General features: G+C 39.6%; 1 protein-coding gene across 1 annotated transcript in view; it reads left to right on the top strand.

The window, feature by feature from the left end:
- The window catches only part of LOC124712908 (ras GTPase-activating-like protein IQGAP1), a 346,898-nt gene that overhangs the window by 144,779 nt on the left and 187,435 nt on the right, over positions 1-14,684 (top strand). Inside the window, exon 12 of the mRNA XM_047242907.1 lies at positions 7,308-7,464. Within this exon, the coding sequence (XP_047098863.1) occupies positions 7,308-7,464 (157 nt within the window). The remainder of the gene's footprint in view (positions 1-7,307; positions 7,465-14,684) is intronic.

Here is a 14,684-nt window from a genome sequence, read left to right as displayed (position 1 = left end):
ATTTGCATAGATAAAATCACATCTATCTATTCAAATGTACTCTATAGGTTTGCTACTTCCAACTAATGAAGCGAAAGCAGACTGCCAAAGGACGTTGTTACATACTCCGAAACATCCTTCTACGTGTCAGAAAAATCATCTCCCGTATAACAATTGCAAACAAACAGTTAAAAAAACATCTCAATCCGTGGTTTTTGAACTCGGGACTTTCAGTAATACGATTTCTCACTCTACCAACTCGCTCATCACAGATATTCACATTCACAGCTCACAGATACAGTTTCCCTATACTCCGTAGTCCTGGTGTTACTTTTAATTACCATTTACACATGTTCTGCTTTACGACAGCAAATAGCACAAACTAAATTGGCGTTTTGGTTGATACTGTATTGATACACAACATTTGATACCAATCTGAGTGACTGACATCTAGTCGTTTGAGCATAAGCTTTTCTGATAAGAACTGGTATATAATACCACAAGTGCTTAATGCATGCACTTTGTGTAGAGTATAATGTACCAAAAATAATTGGATCAGAATTTTACAAAATCTAAACTGTAGAGCTCTAGATACTGCAGAAGAAATCTGATGTGATGAAAGAGAACACACTGCATGTTGACAAAGTGTGTTGATGGAGGAAAACTGTGTATGATTATAGTTAGAATATTTGTTTTTATTTTTTACAGTAATCCCAATTTTCTTGAAGTGTGACTATAAAAAGATACCATAATACTGCCTAGAACTGTAATCAAGATCATAGTATAAGAAAAAGAGCCTGTCCTTAGTAGTCATGGTACCCGAAGTAATTTTTGCAACGTTGTCAAACACAAAATCAGATAAGATTCAAATTGTATCTCAAGCTTTCAGAAATAGAAAATAGTTTTTTTTATTGGAGAAAGGTGAACAGGAGATTGATAAAGGGAAAACGTATGTTATGTTAAAAACGAGCTCCAGGCCAGAAATGAGAAAGACAACATGCTGCAATGTTTGTCATGGTGACTGACTGGTGCATGTCTACTGCTTTGTCTGCTGTAATTTCAGCCTGTTTGACATTTCATATCTAAAATGTGAAGTTGTTGTGTAGGCATTAAACTCTTTATGATACGGTTTCAGTTTGGTACCGTATGGTTGTAATTAAAGTGCGTCTACTCACACTTGTGTGTGTGTGTGTGTGTGTGTGTGTGTGTGTGTGTGTGTGTGTGTGTGTGTGTGTCCGCAAGGGTTTCTTAGATTAAGTGACTCTCAATCCAATAAAGATAAAAATAGGTGTACATAGTCCAGAAGTATCATTGTAAGGTAGAAAGAAATGCCTAGCACAGATGAAGAGTATTAAAATCCTAATGGTTAACTGCCAAAGCATTCACAACAAATGCCAGAGTTTTAAGCACTCTTGCAAAGCAGTGAAGTTCTCATAATAGTAGACACACAAAGCTGGTTTAAACCTGAAATTGATATCAATGAGATTTTTGGGAATAATTTGAGTACATATTAAAAGGATAGGCAGACGGTGAATGGGGATGTTTGTATTTGTCGTAGTAGACAAGACTGAGACACCCAGATGTTTAGGACGGGTGGTAGGAACAGAGCATCGAGTGACATTATACTGACTGCACTATCCGAAAATTACCTCGAGCAATTAAACAGAGAACTGACTCGTGGAGATAACATCTTGGACCTACTGATAACAAACAGACCCAAACTTTTCGGCTCTGTAAGCGCAGAACAGGGATTCAGTGCTCATAAGGCCGTTGCAGCATCCCTGAATATGGAAGTAAATAGGAATATAAAAAAAGGGATGAAGGTTTATCTGTTTCGCAAGAATAATAGAAGGCAGATTTCAGACTACCTAACAGATCAAAATGAAAAATTCCTGTTCCGACACTGACAACGTTTAGTGTTTACGGAAAAAGTTCAAGGCAGTCGTAAAATGCGTTTTAGGCAGGTACGTGCCGAGTAAAACTGTGGGGGACGGGAAAAACCCACCGTGGTTCAACAACAAAGTTAGGAAACTACTGCGAAAGCAAAGAGAGCTTCGCTGCAAGTTTAAACTCAGCCAAAAAATCTCAGACAAACTGAAGCTAAACGATGTCAAAGTTAGTGTAAGGAGGGCTATGCGTGAAGCGTTCAGTGAATTCAAAAGTAAAATTCTATGTACCGACTTGACAGAAAATCCTAGGAAGTTCTAGTCTTACGTTAAATCAGTAAGTGGCTCGAAACAACATATCCAGACACTCTGGGATGATGATGATGGCATTGAAACAGAGGATGACACGCGTAAAGCTGAAATACTAAACACCTTTTTCCAAAGCTGTTTCACAGAGGAAGACCGCACTGAAGTTCCTTCTCCAAATCTTCCCACAAACGAAAAAATGGCTGACGTCAAAATAAGTGTCCAAGGAATAGAAAAGCAACTGAAATCACTCAACAGAGGAAAGTCCACTAGACCTGACGGGATACCAATTCGATTCTACACAGAGTACGTGAAGAACTTGCCCCCCCTTTTTAACAGCCATGTACCGCAAGTCTCTAGAGGAACGGAAGGTTCCAAATGATTGGAAAAGGGCACAGGTAGTTCCAGTTTTCAAGAAGGGTCATCAAGCAGATGCACAAAACTATAGACCTATATCTCTGACATGGATCTTTTGTAGAATTTTAGAACATGTTGTTTGCTCATGTATCATGTCATTTCTGGGAACCCAGAATCTACTCTGTAGGAATCAACATGGATTCCAGAAACAGCGATCATGTGAGATCCAACTCACTTTATTTGTTCATGAGACCCAGAAAATATTAGATACAGGCTCCCAGGTAGATGCCATTTTCCTTGACTTCCAGAAGGCTTTCGATACAGTTCCGCACTGTCGCCTGATAAACAAAGTAAGACCCTACCGAATATCAGACCAGCTGTGTGGCTGGATTGAGGAGTTTTTAGCAAACAGAACACAGCATGTTGTTATCAATGGAGAGACATCTACAGACGTTGAAGTAACCTCTGGCGTGCCACAGGGGAGTGTTATGGGACCATTGCTTTTCGCAATATATATAAATGACCTAGTAGTTAGTGTCGGAAGTTCCATGCGGCTTTTTGCGGATGATGCTGTAGTATACAGAGAAGTTGTGGCATTAGAAAATTGCAGCGAAATGCAGGAAGATCTGCAGCGGATAGGCACTTGGTGCAGGGAGTGGCAACTGACCCTTAACATAGGCAAATGTAATGTATTGCGAATACATAGAAAGAAGGATCCTTTATTGTATAATTATATCATAGTGGAACAAACACTGGTAGCAGTTATGTCTGTAAGATATCTGGGAGTATGCATGCGGAACGCTTTGAAGTGGAATGATCATATAAAATCAATTGTTGGTAAGGCGGGTGCCAGGTTGAGATTCATTGGGAGAGTCCTTAGAAAATGTAGTCCATCAACAAAGGAGGTGGCTTACAAAACACTTGTTTGACCTATACTTGAATATTGCTCATCAGTGTGGGATCCGTACCAGATCGGGTTGACGGAGGAGATAGAGAAGATCCGAAGAAGCGCAGCGCGTTTCGTCACAGGGTTATTTGGTAAGCATGATATCATTACAGAGATGTTTAGCAAACTCAAGTGGCAGACTCTGCAAGGTAGGCGCTCTGCATCGCAGTGTAGCTTGCTGACCAGGTTTCGAGAGCGTGCGTTTCTGGGTGAGGTATCGAATATATTGCTTCCCCCTACTTATACCTCCCGAGGAGATCACGAATGTAAAATTAGAGAGATTCGAGTGCGCACGGAGGCTTTCAGACTGTCGTTCTTCCCACGAACCATATGCGACTGGAACAGGAAAGGGAGGTAATGACAGTGGCACGTAAAGTGCCCTCCGTCACACACCATTGGGTGGCTTGCGTAGTATAAATGTAGATGTAGACTCTAAAATCCACTGAAGTAGAAATTGAAGGTGCATGTGAGATTTATTGGACAAGACTCAGTATCAGAGGTGGGCATAAAGTGATAATGGATCCTTCTGTTGTTCACCATACTTGTCTCCTGGTGTAAACAAAAACCTTAGAGAAAATCGTAGTTCATTTGTACATAAGTTCCTCATCATGCTGTAATCATCGTGGAGACTTTAACCATCCAAAAATTAATTGGTCCAATTACAGTTTTATTAGTAGTGGGAATGATAAGACATCCTGTGAAACATTACTAAATGCCTTCTCTGAAAACTACCTAGAACTGACAGTTAGCAACCCCACTCTTGATGGAAATATATTGGATCTAATGACAACAAATAGACCTGACCTGCTTGAGGACATAGACATCAAAACTAGTATCAGTGACCATGACATGGTTATGACAACAGTCATTACCAAAGTACAAAGGACAATTCAAAAAACAGAAAGATATTTATGTTTTGTAAACTAGATAAAAAATCAGTAGTGTCATACCTCAATGATCTTTCAGCACCAGACAGAAGCATGTAGAGGAACTATAGCTCAAGTTTAAAAGAATAGTTGATGGTGCACTGGACAGGTACATACCCAGTATAACAGTTCATAATTGAAGGGAAACTGTAAAGAAACTTCTACAGAAACAGAGATTACTGCAAAATAGGTGTAAAACAAAGTGTAGGGCTAGAGATAGAGAGATGCTGAATGAAACATGTTTGGCAGTCAAGAGGGCAATGCGTAAAGGCCTTCAATGACTACCGAAGCAGAATATTCTCAAATGATATTTTACAAAAGTCAAAGAAATTATGATCATGTGTAAAGGCTGTTAGTGGCATCATGGTTAGTGTCCAGTCGCTGGCGAATGAGACAGGAAATAAAATTGAGGGTAGCAAAGGGAAAGCTGAAATGCTTAACTCCATTTTCAAATGTTGCTTCACAGAAGAAAAGCCAGGAGAACTGTCCCAATTTAATCCTCTTACCACTGAAAAGAAAAATGAAATAAGTATTAGTGTCAGTGGTATTGAGCAATAGCTGAAATTGTTAAAATTGAACAAAGCTCCAGGGCCTGATGGAATCCGAATCAGATTCTATCCTGAATTTGTGGCTGAGTTAGCACCACTTCTAACTGTAATCTATTTTAGGTCCCTGTAACAAAAACTGTGCCTAGGTCTTTGAAAAAAGCGATCTATCCTTTTCATATTATTATCATGAAAATATCATTAAAGTCATTTTTGTAATATAAATACCTTAAGGACAACAGTTTGACAGACTCAGTTGTTGTTGTACAACAGGGCTGATAGTGACTAAAAGGTATAACCTTACATCAATATTAAATACAAATGAATCCAAAGTAACAATTACATTTTGTGAGTGGTTGCGCTCGTGACTGGGCTAATTCAGGCTTTTTCAACCCTGTGCCATGGGGTTTCTACAAGAAGGATAGTTGAAGTTATCCACAAAATTACGATCCAGTTTCCTTGACACTGATTTGTTGCGAATCTTAAAACATATTCTGAACTCAAACATTATGAGCTATCTTGAACAGAATAACCTTCTCAATGCCAGCCAGCATGGATTCTGAAAACATTGATCATGTGAAACCCAACTAGCTCTTTTCTCACATGACATACTGAGAGCTTTAGATCAAGGCACTCAGGTAGATACAGTATTTCTTGATTTCCGAAAAGCATTTGACTTAATATCACACTTATGCTTATTGTCAAAAGTACGATCATATAGGGTATCAAGTGAAATTTGTGACTGGATTGAGAACTTTTTTTGGAGGGAGGATGCAGTATGATATCTTGGATGGAGAGTCATCATCAGATGTCGGAGTAACTTCAGGTGTGCCTCAGGCAAGTGTGTTGGAACCCTCACAGTTCATATTGTGTATCAATGACCTTGCAGACAATGTTAATAATAACCTCAGGTTTTTTGCAGATGATGCAGTTATTTACGATGAAGTACTGTCTGAAAGAAGCTCCATAAATATCGAGTCAGATCTTGATAAGATTTCAAAGTGGTGCAAAGATTGGGAACTTGCTTTAAATTTCAGAAACATAAAATTGTACACTGCAAAAAGCAAAACAAAAAAAAGGTGAGTAAAGCAGGTGGTAGACTCGGTTTATTGGTAGAATACTGGGTAACTGCAATCAGTCTACAAAGGAATTGCTTACAAACCACTCATGCGACTGGGTGTAGAATATTGCTCAAGTGTGTGGGACCTGTACCAGGTAGGACTAAGGGGATATTGAATGCATACAGAGAAGGGCAGCACAGATGGTCACAGGTTTGTTTGATCTGTAGGAGAGTGTCACAGAGATACTAAAGGAATTGAACTGTGAAAGACGCTTGAAGATAGACATAAATTCTCCTGAGAAAGTCTATTAATAAGGTTTCAGGACCGGATTTAAATGATGACTCAAGGAATATACTACAACCCCCTACATATTGCTCACAAAGGGATCATGAGAGTAAGATTAGAATAATTACTGCACTTACAGAGGCCTTCAGTCAGTCAGTCATCCCACACTTTATATGTGAATGAAATGGTAAGAAACCCTTATAACTGGTACAATGGGACGTATCCTCTACCATGCACGTCACAGTGGTTTGCAGAGTACAGATGTAGATGTGTATATAGATGTAGAGGATCAGTGTGGCCTGTAATTATCATATGACAGCGAAACTTGGTAGATAAACTAATGTGTTAACGCAGAAACGATTTACAATGGAAAAAAATTAGTTCTAGTTTTGGCCATGAGGTGCATTTGTTTGACAGTATGACATGCACACTCTCACTTGAGAAGCCATAATGGTGAGTGAGCAATATAGCTGTCAAGAAGAGAGACTGCATCCTGCTAGTGAAGCTGTTTTATGTGAACAGCAGCAATTACAGTGCTGTACTGAGAGAGTATCGCTGACTGAATGGTCTGAGGATAGGCCCAATATCATTAAATGGTTCAAAGAAGATGATAATGAAATTCAAAAACATGTAAGCTCAGTCTGGCACATGGAAGAGGAAGACATGCTATAATGGTGGGAGTTATTCATGAGGTTTCTGTTGCTGCAATTCACCATGCAGCATGCGCCCTGGGTTGTGCTAGTGGTCATGCAGTGTCACGAGAATTGTCCTTCCCATAGTCAACAATACTGAAAGTTTGTTGATATTACACTGGTACCCATACAAGATTCAGACTGGGCAACAACTGAAACCTCATGACCGACGGCAACATTCTGAATCTGCTCTTCAGTTTCTGTCATGTACCTCTGTGAGTAGCCGCACTGTAATTATAACCATCCGGTATGTGTTGAAAACTATGCATAGAAACTTTTGTGCATAACATGATGAAACTATTTATATGTGTTTTGTGTTCTCAGAACCTTGATCAAGGGTTGTGTGTTAAATATTGGCAAGTATTGAAAGCAAAACGCACGTACAAACTGGCAAAGAAAATGGCTTGCCCATTGCTGACTTACTTTGATATTCAAGATTGCATAGATATTGTTCACCAGCAAAGTGAAGACAGCAATCAGAGTGAGTGAATTTTTATATAACTATAATATTTCTATTGATTTTTAAATATAATCTAATATCACCTGTATATATTTGGCTGAATTTACTACAAGGAGCTTTGGTAAGTTAATTTGTAAACTGCAAAGGTTATCTACATATATCATTTGAGAGAATTAGGCACTTGAAATCCATAAATTGTAAAGTTCTCTGTTTGGATCCATTGTGCAGCATTACTTTGGAGCATAATATTGTTCTGCTCAACTCCTAGCAAGTTATGATAAAAATGTCTGTGATTTCTTGTTCACATGTGTCAGTGACAGCAGTCAGTGTAAGTATGGAGAAAATTTAATGCTGTTTGAAAGTCTGGTGAGTTTTTAGATGTAGAAAGCATCAACAAAATGAGAATCTAATAACCTACCGGCATATATAATAATTTGTTTTATTTATTTACTTCTTATATATTTGTTATATATAACCATGAGGTTGACCTAGACATGGAGCATGAGAAGACTATTGTTACAAACATGTCATTGTACATCACATATCAACTATTAGTTAACGAACATGACAGCGTTATGCAAAGGACAGATTGTTTCTCACTATGTGGAGGAGATGGTGAGGCACAGTGAAAAGATTGCTGTACATTGAAAGTTTTGTCCAAAAGGCCTTTTCCTGAAGTAGAAAAACACGCAAACACTGTCTCTAGCTGCTGTGGCCGGACTGTGGACTGGTCCATGGTTCGACTATAGCAGCAAGAGACTGTGTGTGTGTGTGTGTGTGTGAGAGTGTGTGTGTTTCCTCTTCAGAAGAAGGCCTTTGGGACGAAAGCTTCAATGTATAACAGTCTTTTTGTTGTGCGTGTCTGCAACTTGTCTTCTCTATTTGGTCAGTAGCAATCTATCCTTTTCATATTATTATCATGAAAATATTATTAAAGTCATTTTTGTAATATAAATACCTTAAGGACAACAGTTTGACAGACTCAGTTGTTGTTGTACAACAGGGCTGATAGTGACTAAAAGGTATAACCTTACATCAATATTAAATACAAATGAATCCAAAGTAACAATTACATTTTGTGAGTGGTTGTGCTCTTGATTGGGCTAATTCAGGCTTTTTCAGCCCTGTGCCTTGGGGTTCACCAGCAGGATGGTGCAAATAGTATGGATTACCCGCTGAGTAGCCATATTGCACACTGCTGTGTATATAAAATCTACTTGACCGCTCCTGCCTACATCCACTTAGCTGTCCCAGTATATCACATAGACCATGGCCTGGCTTCTTGCCACCCGTATGTCAACTGGTTGCCCACCAGTGCTCACAAGTGCCTAACTGCCTCCATGTGGGCACTTGAGCTAAACAACTTAGTCTTGTGGGTACGTCTGTGAATATTTGCAAAGAGAAGCGTGGGATGTGGAGATAGCAGTACAAAAACAAAATTGAGTTTGTGGTAGGCAACAGTTTGACATTAGCCACTCATTTGATTAGACAGCTAGTTGTTTCACTTTCATCCATGGTCGTACCTTTGATTGGGTAGGAAATGCCTATGACTGGACTGCAGGTGGTAGTTGGTGGGAGCATGGAACAGGTCATGTATCTCAGTATCCTGAAGGTAAAGGACCTGCAGACTGTGGGTTTGTTGGCAAGAAGGCTTATTGATGGGAGATTATATTGCTTATGTTGGGTGGATAATGAAATACCATGATGGAGGTTATAGCCAGGCTTTGTGTAGGATATCCCTTTTCTTGATGCATGAGAATGGGTAGTTAGACTTTCAGTTTGAACTTCTTATGGTGGACTAGGTGGTTTTGCATTATAGGAGGAATGCTGATTAGTGTCTGGTTTGTAGAGACTTTCGGCTAATTGGTATCAAGGGAAGAAGTGGCTAAAGACATTTGTTTTATTTTCTCAGCTATCTTGTTTGTTTATTTCTACACAGAGTGATTATTCACAGTTGTTCTGAACAACACATTTTATTATTTCTTTGGTTAATATTGGGCCTGGTGAACATTGTATTAGGATGTTTTTATAGACCTCCAGCATCTGCAACAAACATCACAGATTGTTTCAGGGAAAGTCTTGAGTGTATAGGAAATAAATATCCATTAGTTATATATGGAGAGTTTAATCAGGTGTCCATTGAATGGGAAAATTACCCGTTTATCACAGGGGGCAGAAGCAAAGACTCATGTGAAGTTATTCGAGGAGTGCTCTCAAAATACAACCTTGAGCAATTGTCTGAAGGACATCATCTTTACACCACTGACTGTTAAAAGTTTTTATTACACTATTGCAATTTCAGCCTTAGGCCATTATCAAGTGATATTATGGCTTTAAGCCATGTCAACATAATGTAAGATGACACATTTGTATGTCATTGTCAATGACATTGTTACACAGTGCGAGCACATATATTCAAATATGCATTAGACCACAGCTGCAGACTGCTGTTTGCAGGCTAGTAATAAAAACTTATGACAGTCAATGGTGTAAATATGATGTCTTTCAAAAAATTTGCTATGTCTGTGAATCCCAGCTACAACAAGTTTATTCTTGAGGAATGGCTTAGAAAACCAACTCGAGATGGGAGCATATTAGATATCTTGGCGACAAACAGACCTGTTCTTTTTGAGGATGTTAATCTAGAAGAAGATATTAGTGACCATAATGTCATTGTGTCTTCTATGTCAGTGGAAGTTGCAAAACAATCAAAGAAACAGTGTATAGTTTTTTTGTTTGGAAAAGCAAATAAAAGTGTCATTAATGAATATCTTCATAGTAAGCTCTAAGCATTCACCATGGGACACAAAGATATTGAGCATCTTTCGTCAGAATTTAAAGGTATTGTCCACCATGTGCTAGAGAAATTTGTGCCTAGCAAAAATATAGGAGAGAGAAAGGATCCACCTTGGTGCAACAAACATATCAGGAAGTAGTTGAGAAAGCAGAGAATTTTGCACAGTCGTTTTAAAAGTAGTCACTGCCCCGCTGACGAACAGAAATTATGCGAAATGAATTTGAAAGCAATATTTTATCTGCAGATTCTAAAAATAACCCCAAAAAATTTTAGTCGTACGTAAAATCTATGAACGCTACAAATAATTCAATACCTTCTCTTGCAGACAGTGTGGGTAATGTAAAGGATGATGATAAACAGAAAGCCAAAATTGTAAACCTATATTTCAAAGCCTCATTTATGGTAGAGGACTGCAGCGCCATTCCCCCTTTCAATTATCGAACAAACACAAGGACGGCTGACATAGTGTTTTGTGTATCTGGGGTTGTAAAACAGTTAAGATCCTTAGATGCCAGGAAGGCATCTGGCCCAGATGGTATCCCCATAAGACTCTATGTTGACTATTCTACAAATATAGCACCAGTCTTATCCATCACCTATCAGAGGTCACTGGAACAGTGGAAAGTTCCGTGGGACTGGAAGAAGGCCCTGGCCATAGCAAGGGTAGAAAATCAGATGCACATAATTACCGGCTAATTTCACTGACATCGATTTGTTGTAGGATCATGGAACATATTTTGTGTTCAGACATAATTACCTTTCTAGACTCTGAAAGCTCATCTGCAGAAATCGCCACAGTTTTAGGAAACAGCGGTCATGCAAGACACAGCTGGCCCTCTTTGTGCATGATATACAACAGGCTCTAGATATCGGCTCCCAGGATGATGCCATATTCCTCGACTTTTGAAAGGCATTCGACTCAGTTCCTCACTGTTGCTTGCTCCAGAAAGTGCATGCTTCTGGTCTATCCGATGACATATACGGTTGGATAGAAAGTTTTCTAACAGACAGAGAGCAGTATGTCGTCCTGAATGGGGAGACTTCAACAGAAACAAGCGTTACATCAGGTGTGCCCTAGGGCAGCGTAATAGGTCCGCTGCTTTTTACGATTTACATAAACAATCTGGTTGATGGTATTGACAGTGGCGTTAGACTGTTTGGCGATGATGCTGTAGTCTACAGGAAAGTAGTATCACACAAAAGTTGTGAACAAATCAATGAGGATTTGCAGAAAATAAATGCATCGTGTAATGACCATCAGTTATCTCTGAATGTCAGTAAGTGTAACCTACTGCATATCACAAAGTGAAAATCCCCATTAATGTAAAAGTACAAAATAAATGCCCAGTCTTTGGAAGCGGTAACATCCGTCACATATCTGGTTGTGACTATTCGAAATGATCTCAAATGGAATGATTAGAGTACACAAGTAATTGGTAAGGTGAACTCTAGATTGCAGTTTATTGGTAGAATCCTGAAGCGATGCAGTCCTTCAGCAAAGGAAATTGGTTACAATACGTTAGTTCGTCCAGCTTAGAGTACTGTTCATCTGTACGGGACCCTTACCAGTTGGGTCTGATTCAAGAGATTGAGAAGGTCCAAAGAAGAGTGGCAAGATTCATGACTGGTACATTTAGCCATCGCGAGAGTGTTACAAATCTCTTAGAAAGTTTGAAGTGGGACACACTTGCAGATAGACAGTGCGCTAAACAGAAGGGGCTGCTCACTAAATTCCAAAATCCAATCTTCTCCGAAGATGTAGAGCAAATATTACTACTACCAACTTTCAAATCGTCCAATGATCACCATTCAAAGATAAGGGAAAGTAGAGCTCATACTGAGGCGTTCAGACAGTCGTTTACCCCTTGCTTGATCCGCGAGTGGAACAGACAGGGAAAATATGACTTTGATGCAAATAGTGCCCTCCCCCACACACCGCTTGGTGGCTACTTTGATCATCAAAGAGAATATATACAATGAGATATCTGGAATGAAATAACAACAACATAAAAGGATTGACAGCTTCTCAACACATACAGGAAGTATCGCATATCAGGCAGGCACATTGAAAGTATGCTTGATACTGTTACCTATCAGACTGAGTCCTTCATATCTCTCTCTCTCTCTCTCTCTCTCTCACACACACACACACACACACACACACACACACACACACACACACACACACACACACACACAGTATCGGGAGGCTGTGCTGTTAGGGGGGGAGGGGGGGAGAGCAAAGGACAAGGCAGAGAAAGGGAAAGGCCTGTACAGGTGCACAGATGGGATAGAAGCCATGTATAGGGCTTTAATGGGAGCAGGTAAGGGGATAGACAGGTGGGGGACAGATACCATCTAAGTTTAAGGCCAAAGAGGTTAAGAGAATGAAAGATATACTGCAGGAAGAGTTTGCACCTGCACCATTCAGGAAAACTGGCATTAGAGGAAAGAATTGAGGTGGCAAAAGCTGTGAAGCAGCTGTTGAAGCCAAGCACATCATTTTGGGCAGCATACGCAGAAGCTGAGTAGTCCCACTGTCTCTTGGCCAGAAGTTGGCTGTTGTCATTCATATGGACAGATAGCTTGTTAGTTGTCATTCCCATATAGATTGCAGCACAGAGTTGCAGGTAGGTTGGTACAAAACATGGCTGCTTTCACAGGTGACACTGCCCTTGATGGGATAGGTAATGCCTGTGACAGGACTGGAGTTGGTAGTAGTAGGAGGATGTATGAGACAGATCTTGCATCTAGGGCTATTGCATGGATATGAACCATGGGGCAAAGGGTTGGGAGCAGAGGTGAACTAAGAACAGACTAGGATATTGCGTAACTTGGGAGAGTGGTGGACTCTGATGGAGAATGTGATTGAGTTGCTGCACCTGGACCACCCAGTTCCTGCCACGTTGCATGATGTGCTTGGCTTCAACAACTGCTTTGCAGTCTGAGCCATACACATTCTTTCAACCTACACTAACTTATCTGATTTGTGCAGATTAGAGCTCTCTCTCTGCAGCGTACTTTTTGTTCCCATAATCCCCTGGCCTCAGCCTTCGCTGGCCCCTATTTCCACCTGCTTATTCCCTTCTCTGCTTCTACTCCATCCATACACATGCTGTTTATCTCACCAATGCACCTGCATAGTACTTTCCCCTTCGCTACTTTTCTCCTCCCCACTCTGCTTCACCTACCTCCACTTGTAACAGTACACCCACAACACAGCCTCCTGATGTGGCACCTAACAGCCCACTAGCCTGTCTCCATCATGTCTGTGCACGCTCCCACAGGAAGCACTAAAATCTTCCCCCACCCCTATCCTGATGTTCCTTCCCCTTCTTGCCCTACACATCTCCTTTACGCCCCTGTCAACCGCTGCAAATATCGCTGCTCAACCCAGATCAGCTTGCCTCAAATTCAAAGATGATACACTGAAAGCTGTATCTGTCTAACATTTCCACATGCTCAGGATAATCTTAATCATACTTTAGAAAACAAATAAGTTTAAATTTTTGCAAAGTAATTTTTTTGTTTGCGTAATAATTAGATAATAGGAAATTTTATTCAGTGATATGTTCTCATCAAACAGTGGAAAATCAAAGATGGGATAATGACAGTGTTACACACACACACACACACACACACACTGACAAAAGCACAACTCATGTTCTCATTCACAAAAGCATAACTCATGTTCTCATTAGATGTTTCATTACATGTTTGGTGAATTGCCAGATGAAATTTTGAAACTATGACTGGTTCAGAAGCTTACTACCACATAGATGCTCAATAATTCTGTAGGCAGTCAATCCAATACTACGGTCACATAGTTGGGAAGAATTTGCCTCTGTAAAAATATTTGTAGCCTCTGCACTTCCATGACTAAATAAATTTGTTGCCTTTGTAACCATTCATGAGTTTCCTTTTAGTAATAATCATGTAAAAGCTATAATAGATTACAGAACAGAATGAAATATATCTGCTACAAGATAGTAAATTTTCGTATAAATATTGTGCTTTGCCTTTTTATTTAATTCTAGTGCAGAAACAATTGTGACTTCCATTGTTCCTTTGTGTCCATGTGGGCACTAATTCAGATGCTTACCTGTGCAACATTCACTCAAATTTCTTGAGTAGATAACTAATCTGTTGTTTTGGTCCCAGCCTGTTTTCATTGCTCCGAAACTATTTTGATTGACTTTGCCTCAGCCAAAACTGTGTTATTTAAATGAGGAATTTGATCAGTAGATGATCATCTATAAATTTTGACAGAAATTTATAATTATACTGCAGAAATATGGACCTCCAACTATCATATCAGGTAAATTATCTGTGTACTAAAGTCCTTTTTTTAATACGATGTTTTGAGTTTTGATATGGCTGAGATATTGTGTCATTATTCCACCATCAAACATGTGATGCTTACGAAAACTGCTGATTGTAGTAC

The sequence above is a fragment of the Schistocerca piceifrons genome, chromosome 1 (assembly GCF_021461385.2).
Source record: "Schistocerca piceifrons isolate TAMUIC-IGC-003096 chromosome 1, iqSchPice1.1, whole genome shotgun sequence".
Lineage (NCBI taxonomy): Eukaryota > Metazoa > Arthropoda > Insecta > Orthoptera > Acrididae > Schistocerca > Schistocerca piceifrons.
Note: the sequence above shows the minus strand (reverse complement) of the source record. Positions and strands in the feature narration are given on the sequence as shown.